Here is a 20,957-nt window from a genome sequence, read left to right on the forward strand (position 1 = left end):
AAATCGTGGGAGAGACGCGAAAAATTTGAGGCGTGATTTAATGGTGCAGTGAAATGGCGTGTTTGGGGGTTATAAGGGTTTGCAAAACGACGCACATTTTCAAGTTATGGAAGAAAACAATTATTGAAATTCTTGAAAATCTCGAATGTTGCTGAAAACACAAAGTGAATATGACAAAATTTAATAATTATTAATTCTGCCATATTGGGGGGTAATTGTTGACACATAAAAATTCAGCCCAAATCGAACGGCTCAAGGAATGAAGCCCAATTGGAGGATCCCCAAATCAGATAGCGCAAAGAACGAAGCCCAATCAAACAATTCAAGATGAAGGCCCAAATAGGGAGACCCGAGAACGCGGTAACGCCATTGCCCAAGTTTGCAAGTCGCCCAGAATCTGAGCGAATGGAGTGCCATGCAGTCGCCCAGAGCTGTTACTCTATTCTCGCCCAAGCCTTCAAGTCGCCCAAAGTCTTAACAAAAGCGTTGTGGTTATCAAGAAGTGCAGTTATCAAAGCAATTATTAAAGCAGCCATATCACGTTCCACGATTCAAGGAATTCAATCGAAAACGGTTGAACGACGAAGAGTAATGGCAGCAGTTAAAAAATGCAGTTTTCATGATAAGCTGGCCATTATGAGGAAAGTGGGCAGTTGCAGAACGATGAAGCAGTTTTTAGGCGGTTGATCACAAAAAAGATCATCCATGGAGTATAAAAGGAAGAAAAGACATAGAGCAAAAGACGGAATAAAAAACTCTCGAATAGAGAACATGTAATTTTAATTTCCTTAGTTTAAGACTTAAAGCCTTTTTTCAGTAACTCGTGTGCTTGCGCCCCTTGGAGGCATTTTGTTTTTTATTTCCAATTGTAAAGTCATCACCAATAAAAGAACACCCCTTTTTGGGACTTTATCTCAAGAGGTTTGTCCCTTACACAATCGTCTAATCGCTTTTAATTGTTAGCGACTAACCCACGCGAAACAGAAACTGAAAAGAGGATCTTTTATGTGACATTTTCGATGAAAATTTTAGATAGAAATCGCAGCAAGTTGAAGGTTGAGGATTGAAATGACCTGTTTGATTACAACATTTTTCATGGAAAATATCAAATCCAAGGAAAATAATTTCCACTTTGACTGTTTGATTCGCATGTGGAAATAGAATTCGAATTCTTTTGTACAACCATTTTAAGCACATTTTTGGCCAATTCCATGGAAAATGAATTCTTATGGGTATGGTAGTTTTTTGTTTTCCAACTTAGGTGGAATTCTTTTTCCTTTTCCTTTTCCTCCTTCGCAATCAAACGGCTCAAATTATTATTTGGTTAATACCATTTTTAAAATAATTATAATTATCTATCAAAAAAATAAAAATTATAATAATAAACATGCATATTTTGAACCGGGTTACATGGGCCCATGTAGGAATAAGAAAACTAAGGGTGAATTTGGTTTGTTATTTTCAGTTTTCAATTTTGCAAAACATTGAAAACGTATTTGATCTGATATTTTCGAAAATACATTCTCAAAAACAAGGATAATTTTATAATATAAAACTCAAAATGTTTTTTTTGACGTTTTGGATATTTTCAGCGAAAATTATGAACACTCAGAACTTGAAAAACAAGTGTTTAAATAAAATTTTAATATAAAATTCTAACCAATGAAATTTTAAGATTTTAAAAAAATTTTAATTCAAAAAATTTTAAAAATAAAGTTTAAATAACATTTTAATATAAAATTCTAACCAATGAAATTTTAAGATTTTAAAAAAAATTTAATTCAAAAAATTTTAAAAATAAAATTGATAAATTTTAAACTTAAAAATTAAAATTAAAATTCTAAAAAATCTAGAAAATAAAATTTCTAAAAAAATAAAAATAGTTCAACTTCTTAAAGATTATTTACATAAAAAAAATTTTAAAAAAATGCTTAATAAGCATAGAAAAAATATTCTCTATCCATGCCATTAATTTTATTTTTATTTTCCTTTACTTTTGTAGTGAGAAAAAAAAATTCTAAAATTCCCCAACTTTATAATGTATATATTATTCTATATATTAATATGAAATTGTTCCATTTTTACTGAATAAAAAAATTGGAATAAAATGTTATAAAATAATTTTTCAAAATTTCAAATCAAACGTGTTTTCTAATTTTGTCTTGAGAAATGATTTTTCGAAATGATAAACTAAAAGGATTTCTATTAATTTTAAAATAGACGCTCAAAACAAAAAATTCGAAAATGAATACAAAACTGAAACACAAACCAAACGAGCCCAAAGATATTAGGTTCTCTTGAAGGGGAACTTTTATGGCTACGTATAGAAAATTTATTCTTAAGCAATTAACAAAACTACACCCAAAATAATGTTACATAGTATTTTATTATTGGATAGTATAAAACAAAGTCAATTTTTTCATCCAATCATTTACTGTCACATGTAATTATGTTAATTTTTTTGTCAAAGCCTTCTGATAAAGTAGCTGGAAGAAGATTTTTTTTTTTTTTAAAGCTCTTTTTGCCAATTACTTTTAATTGTTTTGTGATTTACTTGTTCATTGCAAATAGATTTAGCATTTTTTATTTAATTTTCTCATTATCATTCGTCTAGTAGCTTTCTCTTTTTTCTTTTGTTTATCTAAATATGAGGGAAAATTCATTATTTTATGAGAATTTTATGGTAAAAATGAACGAAATGGTGTGATTTTGCAATTAAATGAAAAGTTAGGATTTCTAATGCTAAAAAAAAAAAAGATTGAGAACATATTTTTATCAATTTGTAAAGATTGGGGACAAAGTGTGCAAATTTCCCAATAATAATAATAATAATAAATTACAGTCGAGGTACCAAACCTTTCGTTTATTAGCAGACTTTGCTCAAATCTTTCATTTGTGTCACTGGAGGTACCAAACCTTTTAAAAATTCGCACCCGAAGTCCAAATGGATGTAAAGTTGACCAATAAAATTAAACATTGACCAATTGAAATAGGTAAAAAGGTAAAAATTACTTAACCCTATAATAAAACAATTAAAATAAATAACTAAAACATAAAAAAAAAATAATATTCATCTCCTTCTTCACCCACCCCACCCCACCTTTCGTTTATTAGCAGACTTTGCTCAAATCTTTCATTTGTGTCACTGGAGGTACCAAACCTTTTAAAAATTCGCACCCGAAGTCCAAATGGATGTAAAGTTGACCAATAAAATTAAACATTGACCAATTGAAATAGGTAAAAAGGTAAAAATTACTTAACCCTATAATAAAACAATTAAAATAAATAACTAAAACATAAAAAAAAAATAATATTCATCTCCTTCTTCACCCACCCCACCCCACCCCCATCCCCACCCCTTTTACCGTGCTTTCCACAAGTTTGAGGGTGTAAGAGGGAGGAGGACCGGTCGCAACTTCCGGAGTTGAAGTCGGAGAGGCAGTTTGAGGGTGTAAGAGGGTACATTAGCCGGAGTTCAAGGCCACCGGGATCGCTACCCAGAAATTCGACGTTTACGGATTTGAGGTTGTGATTCTTGAATTACTAACTGGGCAGGAGCCAGTGGGGTAGGGTGCGATGGGGTGGGGAGGTTGAAGAAGAAGGCGACTGTTTAATTTCTGTTTTTTGTTTTGGATGGGGCGGGGTAGGGTGGCTTGCGAGTGGAGGTGGGGTGGGTGAAGAAGAAGATGAATAGTAATTTTTTTTTTTTTTTTTATGTTTTAGTTATTTATTTTAATTGTTTTATTATAGGGTTAAGTAACTTTTACTTTTTTACCCTTTTCAATTGGTCAAAATTGGTCAAAATTGGTCAATATTTAATTTTATTGGTCAACTAACAGTCAAATGGACGGTTTCCATCCATTTGGATTTCGGGTGTGGATTTTTGAAGGATTTGATAGCTCCAGCGGCACAAATGAAAGGTTTGGGCAAATTCTGCCAATAAGCGAAAGGTTTGGTACCTCGACTGTAATTTTTCCTAATAATAATAATAATAATAATAGATGTTTAGTAAAATTGGATATTGTATCATAATTAATGTACCTGGCATCACTCGAAGAAAGATTTTTATTAAGTACACGTTAATGAAATCCAAGCCGATAGACCTTCTATCAAGGAATTTGAGCTTTATTATTTCAGAAAAATTCATAGGGTAATTGGCACAAAACATCCCTACCTTTCAAGTCTATTGTGGAAAACGTCAATACCTTTCATTTTTTGGCATCTTTGCCCTCATATCAACATTTCTTTGCGCTGGACATCCTTCCGTCCTCATTCCGTCAATTACTCCATTAATTAAATATAAAAATGCATTTTTCTTTCAATAAATAAGGGTAAAATTGTCCTCACCCATTTCACCCCTTTATTCAACGCTTTCAATAAACAAGGGTAAAATGGAGCAACAGCTGAAGAAAGCTAAGATTGCTCAAAGGTGTAAAATGGAAAATGAGAAAGCAACACGGGAATCAGAGGTTTGCTTTTTCTCTCTACTTCAATTTATCGTCATCTTGTATGACTTTTAGAATTTTAAAAGCATGTAACATCAACTTTGTAGGTAGAGGCAATTAGAAAAATATTTGGTCAAGATTCCAGTAGGAAGAAGGGAGAAGATAAAGTGAAGAAGCACCAGGAGTTGGCATTGGTACTGTGTTTCTTCCCGAGCCCTCTATTTAAGTATTGTTATGAAGCTAACTACTAATAATTCTTTTTTTCTTTTTTGGAACAACAAATACAGGGGAAGGCGGCCAATGCTCAAATGCTAGCATCAAGCACCATTAAATGGGACATGGGCCCTCTTGGGACCACTGTCACTTTCTTGAAAGATATGGGTTTTCCCAAAATCAGTCGCGAATTGTTTTGTGTATAAACAAGAGGAAAATAGAAGAAAACAGAAATTTTCTCGTCAAAATTTTGAAAGGTTGGGACGTTATTCGCAAATTTTTTAAAAAGGTAGGGACGTTTCTCACCAATACATTTTAAAGGTAGAGATATTTTCAAAGAAATTATAACAATGTAGGTACTATTATTACAAGATTAATTCAATTCTTCGAAGAATTGAATAGGACCAGTTCATCTTCTCCATTGAGCTAAAATGAGCCATTCACCATTAAAATGTAATACATACGTCACAGCACCCATTTCCACTCGTTCTTCTCAATTTACCTAGTGGGTTTCACCCTTAATAAGCATTTACTGGAAGTGAACATCTAGCATTAATCTTTATAAATTGACCACCCATTTAATATGTATTTCTAAATTTCTCCAGTAACACAAGATGACAACAACAGTAGTTGTAGAATTGTGAAATATAATGTGTTCACGATATGAAAGGTAGGGACGTTTTGTGCCAATTACCCAAATTCATATATGGTCGTCAATAATAAAATATTTCACAAAATTTCACTTTCTTTTCTAAATCAATTATCACAATTCTGAAAATATTCATACGTGACCGAAATTCAAAGCTACTGGAATTGTGGTTGCCATTAATTCTGAGTGCAAAAGAAATGATAAACTGAAAAAAAAAAATGTATCTTGCTAGAAACATCATTTAGAGTCAGATTTTCGTACAAAACCTTCAATAATGTCGTCATCTATAATGTAAATTGCATTTAATATCGATTTGTGATGTATCCTGATATTGAATTGAATCTGTTGACCCCAGAATATGTTGCCAACAGATATCGAATCCACCCGCGCACACTTAAGCCTGGTCCAACACGCTAATGCACATGGACGGTCTAGAACTAGTAGTAAAAAGGGGGCGTGGGAGCGGCTCAAAGGCGCGGGACGAGAACGTTCGGAATCCGACGAGATGTTTGCATAACGATGATACAATAATTACCAATCGATGTTTGTAGAATGCGTCTATGTTGGAAGAGAGTAAAATGTAAAGAATGTTGTATTTCTTCTTGTGTTGAATCTTGCATTACCCTTATAAGAAATGCATGGGGAAACAGTTATAGTATTACAACTTAGATCGTGGCCCTTGGTCGGAAGTACACGTGGCCTCATCTCATAAGTCTACATGACAAATTATAGGTATCGCATTTGACTTCCTATTCTGCTACACATTTATTAATTGGCGGCTCCGCCACTATATTGACAAGACAAGACTCTTGTACTCTATGATGGGTGTCCCATCAATCAACTAGGAAGAATCCTTGTGTAAGACCGGATTTTTGGAGAGGAGTGCTGTTAAGTCTCAAGACCTCAAAGTGATGGCCCTCAAAGTGAAGGGTCTCGGCTAGAACACCACTTTGGCATATTTAATTGGGCCACGTCATGGGCGTTGCAATAGTATGCTAGTATACTCCTATTGGCCTGGGGCCTCGGATAAGATGCCACGTGGTTCGGCAGAAGTAGGGCATGGTCCACAGTGGATCGGCCAAGTACAAGTGTGTCAATACGTAACAGAATCATCATATTTCATATAATGGAACATCATTTATTTATTGTACGAATGATGTATCCCAATATTGAATTGAATCATCATATTTAAGAGAATCGAGCATCATTCATTTTTGGTACTAAGTATTATGACATATGAAATAGATTGTAAAATTTATTCATTGCTCGTGTGGAAACTGTATTCGACATAAATTTTGATTTTTAATATTTGGAACTAAAATCAAGTTAGGGAATAAATCTTGGTCGTGAGTAAATGAAAACATCTCACTTCCCTTCTCATCATCCTCTGTGAAAAACAAATTTTTGATAAAAGCGACATTAGAATTTGTATATGTGCAATTCTAAATTTTATCTTGTTTTTCTTTCATCTAATAACCACATCCAATATCCATGCATCTGTCGTATCGTTCACATAACCCTATGTTTGTGTATATGCTAGAATAATTTTATCGTTTGTATGTTTGCATGTGTGTTAATTCAACAAATTTCGCTCATAGCCATGCAATTTGACTTCTGTATATTGACACAGATTCCATGGCGATTGTAATCGTTATTAGTTATATCTTACAAATAAAAAAGGAAAAACATATTGCGCATATAAATCAGATGGCTACAAGCAAAATGTTGAACCTGAAATGTGGTAATGTTCAGCACCTGTTTGTGAAAAAAAAAAAAAAAAAAAATTCAACAAACCAACTACACATGATATATTAATGAAAGTTGCTGATGATTCCAGATTGATGAGTTAACAAAACTACTTAGATGAACATCAATTACAATGACACTAAAATAGACAACCATCCATCCATAACGTCACAAAGTAAAAGTCATATTTTACCGATCTTTTTCAATCAAAATAATGTCGTGCGTGTACAATTGTAATATGTTTGAACAAAATGATAGAAATAGATACGACCAAACTTAGATATGAAAAACTAGGCCTTGCTCACCTTCTTCCTCTTCCTTTCCCTCCTTATGCTTCGTGGAACCAAGTCAGAGTTCGTATTATACCTTTCAAAACAATTTTTGACATCCATGTTTGTAAAGTTGGGCAGCTAATTAGCTTCTTGATCTCTTTGGATTGATGGGTTTCTGCCATGGAATGCACTTTTTAGTTTATGATGAATTCAACATACTTGCCCCCATTATTTCAAATTTTAATGAGTGTTTGGAAAATGGGTGGTTTTTAAAGAAGAAAAAAAATTAGTTTACATGTAATATTATTTTATGAAAAATTTTGTGATTGAAAATGGGATAGAAAATAAAAATTAATTTAATGGGGACAAAACGAAAGCTAATCACATATAACTCACAATCACAACTGAAGTGAATGGGAAAAAGTTATAAGCTGCAGGGTATTAAGTCAAGCGCATGAATATAACTAACGGATAAACATGTAATGGTCGAGAAAATAATACACACCTGATAAGTATCAAATATGATGAGTGCAATTTTCAAACCATATCAAAGACATAAGCAACTAATTTAGCTAATGTTGACTCATTTTCGGTTGGGACCACGTGGACAACCGAAGCTAGACCTACTTGCGTGCACATGAGCCAATTCCGGCGTATCAACGATCAAGAACTCTACTCAATGGAGCGTAGGAGCAGCTCATTGACACGAGAATGTGGAATTCGGATTTTGGCTAGGTATATTGAGAAAGATCGCACAATAATGAACGATCACAAATGATTATATTAAAGAGAGAAGGCAAAATGATAGATAAGAATATTTTGTATTGCATTTAATAATAGCTTGTATTCAAAATTTCATTAGTCTTTAAGTGTTATATGGGGGAGTATTTATAATAGTGCAAGTGAAACGATGGCCCTCAGATGGACATGCATGCGGTCTCATCTCCTTAATTCAAACATTTTATCCTAGTCATCACCTTGACTTTCCTAACTTGTGGCGTATTTAATGCTCTTACACATAGCAGACACCCTATTGAAAAGAAAAGATACTTACACTCGTTACAAATGTCACATCAATCATTCCAAAGAGACCTTATGTATCAATTCAAAATCTCATCGTGCTACCGAGCCTCGGATTCGACATTGTGAAGCTCCTCAAACTTCAGTTTGTGAGGCCTCTTCACTGTGACACCTCCACTTCGACCGAAAAATATGGAGACGGGCCTCGGTATTGGCCTCGCCAACTATGCTAGATGCTTTGGCGTTGGTGGGTCCACAACTGCAGTAGGTCGGCCACGTGAAGCCGCCACATGTGGCGCGACGTAATAGCTGAAACGTGAAATCTAATATTTTCACCTTGGCTCTTTAGTCCTTGAGGTGTAAGAAAGAGGGGTATTTAGCAAAAGAGGTAGGCAAGAATGATGTCTATGACTCGTTAGTCTGTGCTTCTTTTTACCATGATTTGTTGGATGCCTAGAATTTGTACTTCAACCTTGATATGAAAATATACTAGTATTATGAGTTCGGCCGTGCTTCACGTACAGAGGAGAGCCTTGCGGACCTTTTTCAGAATACACACATATATGGGGCCTGCATAATTTTTTTTTCATGTGGGACCCCTGCACAGCAAGAGGCCCTGTAAAACATCTGTGAGTAAATTTATGTACACTGGGCATTTCTGTTATGAGTTTTCAGAAGGCGATTCTTGGATGAATTGCAAACCCATAGTTTTACATTAACAATATCAAATCCCAAGAATCACCCAATTTTCTGAAAATTTCCTCTTATTACGGAAATTTTAAAATTTCCAAGAAATAAGGTATTGTGAATATCTAGTTTAGAAGATATTGATTTTGAATATGGATTAAAGTTTACTTGAAACGAAACATAGAAGGGTGATGATTTTTGGCGATTACGGTGAGTGATTGATTTGGGGGTGGAGTAATAGAATACAATTTGGAGATTTTTTGGTATCAATTAGTGAGGTTTTTTGGAAGGCGTGAAATACGATGCCAATTCCAACAGATTTCCTATATGCAGTTTGTTTTTTATTTTTACTTTTCATTTGTACTTGAATATTGTCGTATATATGATAATAAAAATGTTGATACGTAAATTTTAAACAACTTTTTAAAACTGAGTAACTTATGTAATTTCCTCTTATTATCTTATCAGTACCTTCAATAATCACTGGACTAATTCAGACTCTTAACAATACCTTTATAGGGGCTCAATTTAGATGTGTTAAGTTTTACATGTCAGCCCGGTACAGAGCGGTCCTGCCCAAGATCGTGAGGCCCATAATCCGGTCGATTCTTTTCTCCAAACCTAACGTTCGAATTCTGGCAGAGGATTCAAAGTTAATTATCTTTTTTAAGTAAGGTATGTTTTCAATACAAGAAATAATGATAGCCAACCGCATGACCCACCAAATACCATGGTAAGTTGTCCAGTAACTTTCTTGAAATTTAATAAAGCAAAAGATGCATTTACTATTTTTTATTTGTTTAATGGAATTTATATCACATCAATTGCATTGCAATAAAAGCATAAAAAGTATCAAAATATTTATCATGTCACAGTTTTGCCTTCATTTACATGTTTTGAGGGGTAACACTCAATTTTACAAATGTTAGTTAAAGATTAAAAAGAGAGAGAGAGAGTTCATTCAATGTATAAGTCTAAAAGGTGATGTTAAGATAATTAAGCATTTAAAGTGGTAAGAAATAAAAATGACTCCGAGAAACTTTGTGAGATTTGCATTGTTACGTTTCGTTTACTTGAGTTGTTAAAATTGTGTATATAGTACGTGACGAAAAAAATCGACAGAAATTATTATTATACTCCATTTTCAATTAACGGTGTGTGATATTGTTAAGACTCAATTGATCTCATAAAATTTGTGATGAAATGTCGATAACAATTATGGATCAAATGAAATATATGATAAAGATGAAATTTGATCAGCTTTTTACCAAATAAGCATTGAGAATCGCGACTCTTTAATAGACACGGTGAATGAAATTCTTGAGTTGAAATTCAAGTACCACGAGAATGGAAATTAAAGTACTTAATAATGCAAAAATTGGAGGCCTTGCAATGCAAATTCCCCAATATACTTGGTGAGAATAAAAATAGAAAACCAAAGGTTGTCATTCATTAGATACCCACTCCTCATTTTCTTGAGAATCTCATTCATCTCCTCCAAACTTTGAATCTGACAGCCTCTCTCTCCCCAAATGTGATGTGAGTGAAAAAGCGTGCAAGAACACAATGCAACTTTACGTTTAAAATAAATAAATAAAAATCAAAGCACCACAAAGTGAAGGTGCTTCAATTTGCAACTTTACGTTTAGAATAGAAAAAATAAAAATAAAAAAAATAAATAATAATCCCACAAAGCGAAGGTGCTTCAATTGCCCTTAAAAAGGGGAAGCACAAACATGCATATAATTTTCCCTTTTCCCCTTTCTCAATTTTGATCCCAACAACACGCATTAACTCTAAAAATCTAATCTTATCTCGTCCAATGCAATGTGTATTGTGACTTGTGACCCACTACTCTACTTTCCTCACACCTTTTCGCTTTACTTTACTTTTTTGCTCTTTAGACTTGGGAAATGGTAAAAGGGAACTTGTACTCTATGTGGTTGGGTTAGGTGCTTAGGTTGGATTTAATTGATGACAGCAATAATAGAGATTATTAAAATATCAGTGAACTCGTATTGAGGAATTCACACATCCGATTGGGATTACGAAATTTCATCATTTTTCACTAAACTAAATGGACCAAATTGAGTCCAAAATGCTAGGAATTTTATTTGAGAAAAGAAATTTCGATATTATACTTTTCTACATCCAGATGCATATACAGTCGAGCATTGTCTATGTTGTTGGTATATTTTCTCTCGATATGTTATATTCAACTAAGAAAATGAATCATGTGAAAATAGAAGTCCTCTTTGACGTTAATATTAATTAATTATGCAACTTTTTAGCATCATACTAGGGATACCGTAGCTTGATTGGATCAATCAAGTTGCTTAAATTATGCAACTTTGTAGCTTGAATGCATAGATATCAAAACAGGTGGGTCTGATCGAATTAACAAACTAGGGGCTTGAGGCCTTGGTTTGAGGATCAGGACTTGAACCAGTCTACACACAAGTCAAGTCAACTTGCGCAACGAAATTTTCCACTAGTGTTTTGATTGGGCTATTATTTTAATAGACACATTATTATGGGACGATTAATAATTAAAAACATATTTGAGAAATGATTATAAACAGTTTAAATCATAAATGAGCAGAAATAAGATATTGATAAATTGATAATGCTTGTGAATCTCTCGAAATGTGTAGATAATTTTTATTTATTTTAAAATGTGTATAATTTGATGACATGAAGAGCACAACATTTTTGCCATAAATCAATTCATTTAAGAACAAGATCAAAATAAATTCTTGCCTAAGCATATAAAAGCTTTGGATACCAAAGCAAACTCACAAGATCTTTACCTAATATTGTATTACGTATTAGATAAGATACAACATGGGTTTGTGAATTTTAATGACTAATACTTTATAACAAGTTGATTAATAATGCAAAACCCATGCCACCCTCCTCGAACTAATCCATATGATGGAACCTTAATTATTAAAATCACTTTGTTTTTGGATACTAATTAACACACTGTTCTATTTGTCTCCTTAATTGCAGCTAATTTGTCTGAACGGAACATTAAATTATAAATTTTACATCAAAATCTTCAGTGCTGCACCGGCAGATATTAGTAATTAGACTGAAAATTACCTAGAAAGAATCACTTATATTATATTACTAATGTTCGCCTTTTGTCTACGTCTTTTTTACGAAGTTAGGCAAGAAAAAAGAATCGTCTTATTTATATTTCAACGTATCGAATATATTTAAGAGGGACGAACGGTAATTTTTTTTTTTTTAAACATATGACGATAATATCGAAGTGTGACAGCGCAGTTGAAGGGGACTGAGTGAGGTGCCTGTTTTCAAGATGCTTTAAAATTGATGTACAAACAAACAAAGCATACAACACACACAAACACACCAAATTATGGTGTCTACATGCTTTTCTCTTACCCAAATTGATGGTATTATTGGAGCATAGACAAGCAAGCATCGGTTTCATACATAAAATTGATACACTCACCGAATTTACTCTATTTTTATAATTTTTATTTTTATTATTATTTATTCTTACTTTGTACTAGTTACATATTTTACTAGAAAGCGACGTAAAAATATATGGTAAATAAAATATGATGAGAGAATTGTTAATGCCTAAAGATTTTATTATAAATAGAAAGTGCTCATTTGATAAGACTTTTAACAAAGTTAAAAATTACTTTTGAATATTTTTTTGTAATTTATGAAAGTGAAATAAAAGTGTCTAAATAGAGAGAAAAAGATGATTCAATATCAAATTTAAAAAAAAAAAAATTGTCGAACAAGGTGAAATGAAATAACTTCGATGACTATTAATTATTTAACCCTAAACTTAAAAAATAAAATAAAAATAATAAAATTGAATAAAACTGTGCTATGAATAAGTGAAAACAACTTGAACCTTTTTTCATCTTTTTATAATTTTTATTGTCTCTAGATTAATTTTCTTTTTCTTGAAAATCAAGAGTTGAATTTTGATTCATAATTAAGTTATGTGTTTACCTAATGTACCATTCTTCTTAAATTAAATAGACCAAAATGCAAATAAATATTAAATATGACTTGACTGTTTTAAAAAAACTTCGAAAATTTATTGGACATTTATGACAAAATTTAGGTATTATTTTGCTTTCAAGTTACAACTAAAAGTTAATAAAATGTTGAAGAAATTCAAACCTGTGCCGTTTGGAAAGGGGTGAGCGTTTCTCATTTATTAATCACAGGAAATTGAAATCTCAGCTGCCACGTCGGGCTGGCTAACCTATTTTCTACGTTTGACTCCTCATGGCCCCATCCCTTTCCCACGTGCCAAGCTGGAATCTTCCTGGCACTTGAGTCTTGGCCACGTATTCCCATACAAGTAAGGAAGGACCCTTATTTTGTGTAAATTTAATACAATAAAAACATAATAATAATAAAAAAAATCTATATATTATTATACTTTATACATAAATTTTCCACATTTCCCTCAAAATATGAGCGTGTACCGAAGTGTCACGGTTATATTGCTATTGTCATACTTTCATTGACGATAAATAATGCTATAACTGTAGTAATTATTTTCGCCAATCATCAAATATCAAGAATCCAAAAAACTTAATATAGAGTAAGATTAATCCAATACAATTTAAATAAAAGAAGTCGAAATTTTGTTGCATTGTAGGTCTTAAAACTATTGTCAGAAAAAAGGTGGTCATCGCCCTTTCATAGAATTCCATCTTTTGACTTAGGTTTTATTTTCAACTTGTTCAATACCTAAAATAATAATGCTATTTATAGTCGTTCACTACAGCAGTCGCCTTACGTGACATACACATGGCATGTGATTATTTGATACATTAATTAATAAAAAAACTAGCACATTAATGTATCAAATAATCACCTGTCATATGTATGTCACGTAGGACGACTGTTGCAGTGAACGACTACGAATAGCATTACTCTACCTAAAAACTTGAAGTGAAACGTGTTCTATGTGAGCTTTGTAATATTTCTACAAGAATTAGCCATGTGTCGTTTGGAAAAAATTTAATTTTTGTTTAATTAATTTTGATTAAAGTTAGTGAAATATATGATTGAAAAATTGATGAGCTTAGTGTTCTCGTAAAATGAAAAAGGAAAAACGAATTTTCAATCAAACATGAGTTGAGTAAAATTCAAAAACCAACCTATTTTCTCCTAAAGTTAAGAACTGACTTGCTATTGGAGCAATAGCTTGAGACCATTATGGCTAATATATATATTTACATCCACCATAAAAAAATTCCGTAAATATTTGCTTGTTATCAAATTTATATCCCAACTTTTTAATGGCATTTTTATTCTCATATTGACACAATTTGTTCGTGACGACGATATCTGTCCAAAAATTTTGCTAAAATTGAACAAAAAGACATATTTAGTTCTTGTATTTTTAAATAAGTCAAACAATACAAAATAAAGAATAAATATTTTTCCTTTATTTTTAAATACACTGAAAACATTTTTTGACCAAAAAAAAATGCTAATTAATTAATGAAAGATTAAAAATAATAATATGTTGTGGAAAATTTAAAAAATATATAAATATGAAAATGAATAAAGTCTAACAATCTTAAATGAAATTGAAATGTAGTCTATTTTGGAAAAGGATGGCGTGAATATAAGCTTATTACTTACTGAAAGATAAGACAAAACTCTGTATCATTCCGAAATAGCCCCTGCAGTTCAGCTGAAACGATCCACATCGTATTCCATAGTAACTCAAAAATAAGGGCCTTTCTGGTAACTAACCCAACCCACCCCACGCACCGAACAAACCAAACAAACAAATTTCACAATCTTTCTTACTCCCTTTATATACTGCACGGCAAAACCAACATCTATTTATTAACTTTATTTTTTCTGCATTGCATGGCCTTTTGTTCATTTCCTCCCGTCTTATTGTTCTTTTCTCCACCTTTCACTCACCGTTCATAACCCTCTCTCTATCCACAAACCAAAATAACCAAACACATAGACGGAGAGATAAAGCTCCGCACGCATATAGTGTGATTTGACAAAGAGATCCAAGAAATTACGTAGATACTAATGGCTGTTGAATCTCGCCATCTCAATCTATTTCCTCCACAGATTCTCAGCAATAGGTATGTTTTCATTCTTGATTTTCAGTTTTCAAGTCTGTCGAATCATTGATTGATGTGAAATTTACAGGATTGGATATGAATTTATGTTTTCGAATGAATGCAGTGAAACGGTGATGAATAGTATGGAAGGCATTGGCAATGTAAATATGTATGGAACTCCTTTTGGATATGGAGCCGTGACGCCACTATTGGGGACAAAGACGGCGACGGATAATATTATGCCGATGTTCAATTCGGCGATTACAGATTCTATTCCGGCGAAGACAGCTCCGATGAAATCCGAGAGTGGTCTCAGTTATGCTGTTCCGGTATCGAGAAAGCGATCGAGTGATGCAATGAATCCTCTTCTTTCTTCATTTCCTGGCGTTCAGAATCAGAATGCAAATTACCGTTGCGGTTCTTTCACTTTTCTCGGCGAAGATATTTCGATTCAGATCCAACAACAACAATTAGAAATCGATCGCTTCATTGCTCATCAGGTAAGATGTTTAATATCGCGATGTATTTTTTCCTATCGTAATCTGTTCCGTTACATATTATACAAATTTGCGATTAACTCGATCATTTGTAACAGACTGAGAAAGTAAGGATGGAAATGGAAGATAGACGAAAGAGATATTCGCGGAGGATCGTGGCAGCTGTTGAAGGCAACATAATGAAGAAACTGAAAGCAAAAGAAGATGAAATTGAAAAAATTGGAAAATTAAACTGGGCCTTGGAGGGGAGAGTGAAGTCCCTGTGCGTAGAGAATCAGATATGGAGAGATTTGGCACAAACAAATGAAGCCACAGTAAACACTTTGAGATGCAATCTCGAGCAAGTTCTAGCTCAAGTCCAAGGCGATCGAAACCAGCGCCACCGCGCCGACGAGGAATTAGCCAACGACGCTCAATCGTGCTGCGGCAGCAACTTCGAAGAAATCGAGCGGCAAACATTAGCAGAGTGCACAGAAACCAATGCGCACTGCACCAATTGCAATAATAACGGGTGTAATTGTACTGGCAATAGTGGGGACAATAGAGGATGGAAGAGCTGCAGTTACAGTAATAGTAACAGGAACAGATTGTGCAGGAGCTGTGGAAAAGTGGAGTCATCTGTGTTGCTTTTGCCTTGCAGACATCTCTGCCTCTGTACTTTTTGCGGGTCATCTCTCAGTACTTGTCCCATCTGTAACTCCATCAAAACCGCTAGTCTTAATGTAGACATGTCCTCTTGAAATTCTGTTAATCCCTTCATAAATCGAAAAAAAATCATCGAAGTTGCATAAATTCTTGTTAATTGAACCTTGTTAATTATCACTTCGATTAGTAGTATTACTGAACGTTGAGTTGTGTTGTTTGTGGGTACATGGCCGGCGCATGTTAGCGGGTCGTGGATGGGACGTGGAACAGCGCGGTGATATGCGCGCAAATGTCGCTGTTGTTTGCACAGAAACACCAACCTCGTGTGTTGTGCCAAACTGCATAAATTCATTGCACGGCAGAGGAGAGGGAGTGTGTGCCGACACGCGATGTGGTGGTTTGTAGAGTCCCACCAAAAAAGAGGACAAAAGTACGGAAAATCTATGCCTTATTTTCTGCCCCCTTTTGCGTATATATAATAGACGGTGCCCTTATTACGATGTTATTTTACAATCGCTTATTATCGTATTCGTCTACATAACATACATATAATTATTGATAATTTAATACATAAAGTAATAAAAAATTATCGTATTAATGCATCAAATCATTAATCCTCATATATATATCACATAAGATTACTATAATATGGAGGGACCGTAAATAACATTGAGTGTTTCAAGAAAAGAAAGTCAGTTATAAAATTAGGAGTTCGTTAGCTCGGTCAGGTATGGTGGGCGTGTAGGTTTACCTAGCCCTGTTTAGTCCTCATCCTATTTAATTTTTTTTCTCAAGTTTTTTTAAGGATTAAATTCATCTATGACCACCTAATTTCATACTTAAACATTACATTGATCACTTCATTTGATTTTATTTCATAATGATCACCCAATTTCATACTTAGTATAACATTGATCACCCACTTTGATTTAATTTTACCATGGTTATCCAATTTCATACATAATTCCAATTAAGCCACCCGATAACTTTATTTAACACAATCAAATTGGATGGTCTATGCGACACTGAGGATGAAATTGGGTGACTATAATGAAACAAAATCAAATTGGAAGGCCAATATGAGTTGGGTTGCCATTGGTAGATTTAGTTTCTAATTTTCAATCATGTATTGTACCTTTGTTTAATCCTCATTATTTTCAAAATACATTTTTCTCTCTTTTTTGAATCATATATTGTTCAATGTAATAATATTACACGCAAATTCAAACTTTTTCTTAATTTTAACTACACATTATTCATCAATTTACTATTTTAAAATATATTTTTAGCCAAATAATGGGGTTCAAATAAGGGCTGTATGAGATTTATAATTTTTTTTATTAACTTTTAAATTTAAATTTTATCAATTTTTATTAAAATCTATTAAAAATTTGAATTAAATTAGGTGGGACTTCAATTATAAGCATATTGCTTACCACCGAGTATTGGACGATACAAGATATATCCCTTGTTTAAGCCCCATTTTTTCTAAAAAAAAAAAATGTATTTTTAAATAATATTTTGACATCATTTCAACCACATATTTTTTAATAAAATAATATTACATGTAAATTAAAAAAAAAATTTATTTTTTAACTACACATTTTTCATCAGTACACTATTTAAAAATTCATTTTCTCAAGTTTTCCAAACTGTTTGACAAGAGGACGTGTTCATTATAAATATTGAATAATTAATGCATGTTTATTATAAAATTAACTAATATAATTGCCTATAGTCACTCGACAACTTTAGTCCTTGAACAGTTGAGTTTGATTCCAAAATACAACGCCATTACAATTTACAACAATATCTTTATATTTTATAAATTATAAGCTATATTATTGTAACCGACGGCGGTGAGGCGGTGGCTAAGAGTTGGGAGTGGTTGAGATGGTGTGGCTTTAAACAAGGGCGCGTACCAAGGTTGTTTAGTGGGGCCGGCAACATTATCTATAGCCATTGTCCAAACGGGAAGACAGAATACCAGGATTAGACTACATATAATAATGGCGTTTGATGATGTTGTTACATTCGGTGAGAAAAGAATAATGCCACTCATACAATTTTTTATTTTTATTTTTTACAAATTATTTGATAGATGTTAAGATAAAATCAAGAAGCAAATGCACACACCTTAGAATATATCAAGAAATGTGTAAAAACATTTTTGTATAGGTAGCTTAATCGGTGAGAAAATAGATAATTTGTTGTATGCTATTTTTATATGAATAAATGCTATATAATATCAATTGTGTTGAATATCAATTTAGGTGACAGTATGTTATATGTTCTATTAAATGATCTATAATTCCTTATATTTAATTGAATATATAATTGAATATCATTAATATAATAATATTGGTGCTAAATTACATTACACTTTTTTATAATGTGGGGGTGGTCCAGATTCCATCTGCTGAATTTTGTGAAAAGTCATCTTTAACAGTGATCAAATCGGATGGTGGAGAGAAATTCGTGAGGAATTGGACATGTTGGATTTGGTTAAATCTTGTACTGTCAATCAATAAAATTATGTTTCAATGTACTATTAGTAAATCGGTTCACGAGTGAACCTATCTAAGAGATTTATGTTTCAATGTTTTAAAATTATGGACATTTATCGAATTATTCAATTGGAAAATCAGCGAATTTTGTAATTCGAATAGTTTTTGTAGATGGAATCACAATTGACATTCGTGACTTATTCAATTGGAGAAACGATGAATTACAATTTAGTTTGGATAGTCTTAGTGTATTGATACACGGTTGAACCCACCAGAAATGGTTGCAAATAATTGAACGTAATTAAAATCGAGTTGTTTATATATTGGTTTGATATTTGGTTGGATTTCCATTAAAACGCCTACTTTAGTTGAAGAGTTCAAAATTTAAGTTTCAAATTTGTTTTATATATTTAATTTAATTGTAAATTACTAATTCGTCCAATAATTCTCCTAATAAATTAGTAGTTGAGTGATTTAGTATTGCATTCCCGAATGAGAGGCCTTCTAGTGGGGTATCTTTTTCATCAATCGCCGCCCCACATTATCAAATCAAATTTAATTATCGAGTAAGAATGGATTATGGACCTATGATTTGTCCAACCCGCCACCCTATTTCATATTGGGAATAGTCCAATTTTCATAATTATAATTCTAAATTAAATGAAACGAACCCAACATTCAGAGGTGGGCCCCCCAAGTTTAGCATTGAATAAGGAGGTAAAAAAACACAGGACAACACAAACATAATTGTGTGAGATTTGTTGTATTAAAGATTCCCTTTTGTATCGATGGGCCCCACGCCATTTGGACCATGTGTTCCTTTCTTCCTTTCACAAATATCCCGCCTGAAAATATGACTGAAAAATATTTTTCACTAAACTTTAAAACTTTTTAAATGAAATGATCGTCAAGTGTTGAAATGCATAAAATATTTTAATTCGTATAACACCAATGTTAGGAAGAGAAAAAATTATTCAAAATTTTATATTTTTTAAATTTTAGTAACGAATACACTTACAAATGCAGAATTAGTTCTTAGCACATCGTAAATAATATCTACAATTACGAGAACGTTCTTTCTCGTGCACGTGTTGTATGTTGTTAAATATTGGTAATAAATTGCCTTTAGGCCTAGTATAGACAAAATGGTTGATTAAACATTCCTGATAATCCAATCTTGATTAGATTTCTTCACTTACAATCACTAATTTGGTGCATGCATTTGAATGAATTTTCAGGTATAGTGTCTAGGATTGATTTATGGAGTCACGATCATGAGTCATGGCATTTCACTTTCCACTTTCTATTTAGCGATGTTTAGACTTTTTACATTTTTCGACTTTATATTTGTTGAAAATAAATTCAATTTACACATTGATTGATGACAACATGTGTGATAATTTTTTGTGAGATTAGTTAATTAGGATCGTGCTAATTGAACTCTTGCCATCTGCCAGAGCTTGAAGAATTCTCAAGGGGCCGGCTTATTCAGGTCCAATACATTGTTAAGGTGTTATCCTACCAAGTTTCGATTTAATTAAAGTATGGTAAAAAAGTTCCATCCCATGTCTCCCTCCTTATTTACTAACGGAAAAACATGTATGAAATTATCTAACCCTAAGTTCTTGCTACGGTCACCTTCCTATAGAATCACATAAAGTTACATAAATCTAATACATAGTGTGTGCATGTGTGTTACATGTATATGTTACTACTAAAGTCATAAATTCATAGACTAAATTACTAATGCAAATATATACAAAGATTTATACGGTAAATGTGAATGAATTTTACAATGATGATCAATCTAATACAATTAACTAAACACGTATCATTATGCACAGAACAAGCATTCTAATCGTAACCACAAAGAAAGTGGCACTTGACCCAATGGCATATTGTTAGGGAGGGCACAAAGTAAAGCTTTAAGTATCTAGGCCCATGCCATGGTTGTTCTTTTGTTATCTTTTCAACGTGTTTGGTTCAAGGTATGTAAAGTGATGGAAATGTGTCTCCTCACAAAATTTTTTCACTTTTGCTGTATAAATACTTATGCCAATTTTGAGCTAAGGTGGGGTTGGTTTTGGAAGCATAAAATAAGAATCCAATCAAAGAGGCATGGAAGCCGTAGTGGGTACCCCATCTATCTATCCTTGTTTTTAATTTTGGGGGGGG

The 20,957-nt window shown here is 32.8% G+C and overlaps 1 protein-coding gene across 1 annotated transcript; it reads left to right on the forward strand.

Annotated features, from left to right (window-relative positions):
• The first annotated feature begins 14,899 nt into the window (after window positions 1–14,899).
• LOC111372992 (probable BOI-related E3 ubiquitin-protein ligase 3) lies at window positions 14,900–16,734 on the forward strand. The gene is made up of 3 exons (XM_022995430.1): window positions 14,900–15,154; window positions 15,258–15,633; window positions 15,729–16,734. The coding sequence occupies exons 1-3, from the start codon at window positions 15,099–15,101 to the stop codon at window positions 16,368–16,370; spliced, it is 1,074 nt and encodes a 357-aa protein (XP_022851198.1). The 5' UTR covers window positions 14,900–15,098; the 3' UTR covers window positions 16,371–16,734.
• Window positions 16,735–20,957: the final 4,223 nt, after the last annotated feature.

Source organism: Olea europaea, unplaced genomic scaffold, assembly GCF_002742605.1.
Source record: "Olea europaea var. sylvestris unplaced genomic scaffold, O_europaea_v1 scaffold1060, whole genome shotgun sequence".
Classification (NCBI taxonomy): Eukaryota; Viridiplantae; Streptophyta; class Magnoliopsida; order Lamiales; family Oleaceae; genus Olea; species Olea europaea.

What these genes read in the sequence shown, in the direction of transcription:
- LOC111372992 (XM_022995430.1), top strand. Translation starts at nt 15,099, where the DNA reads ATGGCTGTTGAATCTCGCCATCTCAATCTATTTCCTCCACAGATTCTC. An exon ending in CCACAGATTCTCAGCAATAG is followed by an intron (nt 15,155 to 15,257) that starts GTATGTTTTCAT and finishes GAATGAATGCAG; the next exon opens with TGAAACGGTGATGAATAGTA. An exon ending in ATCGCTTCATTGCTCATCAG is followed by an intron (nt 15,634 to 15,728) that starts GTAAGATGTTTA and finishes CATTTGTAACAG; the next exon opens with ACTGAGAAAGTAAGGATGGA.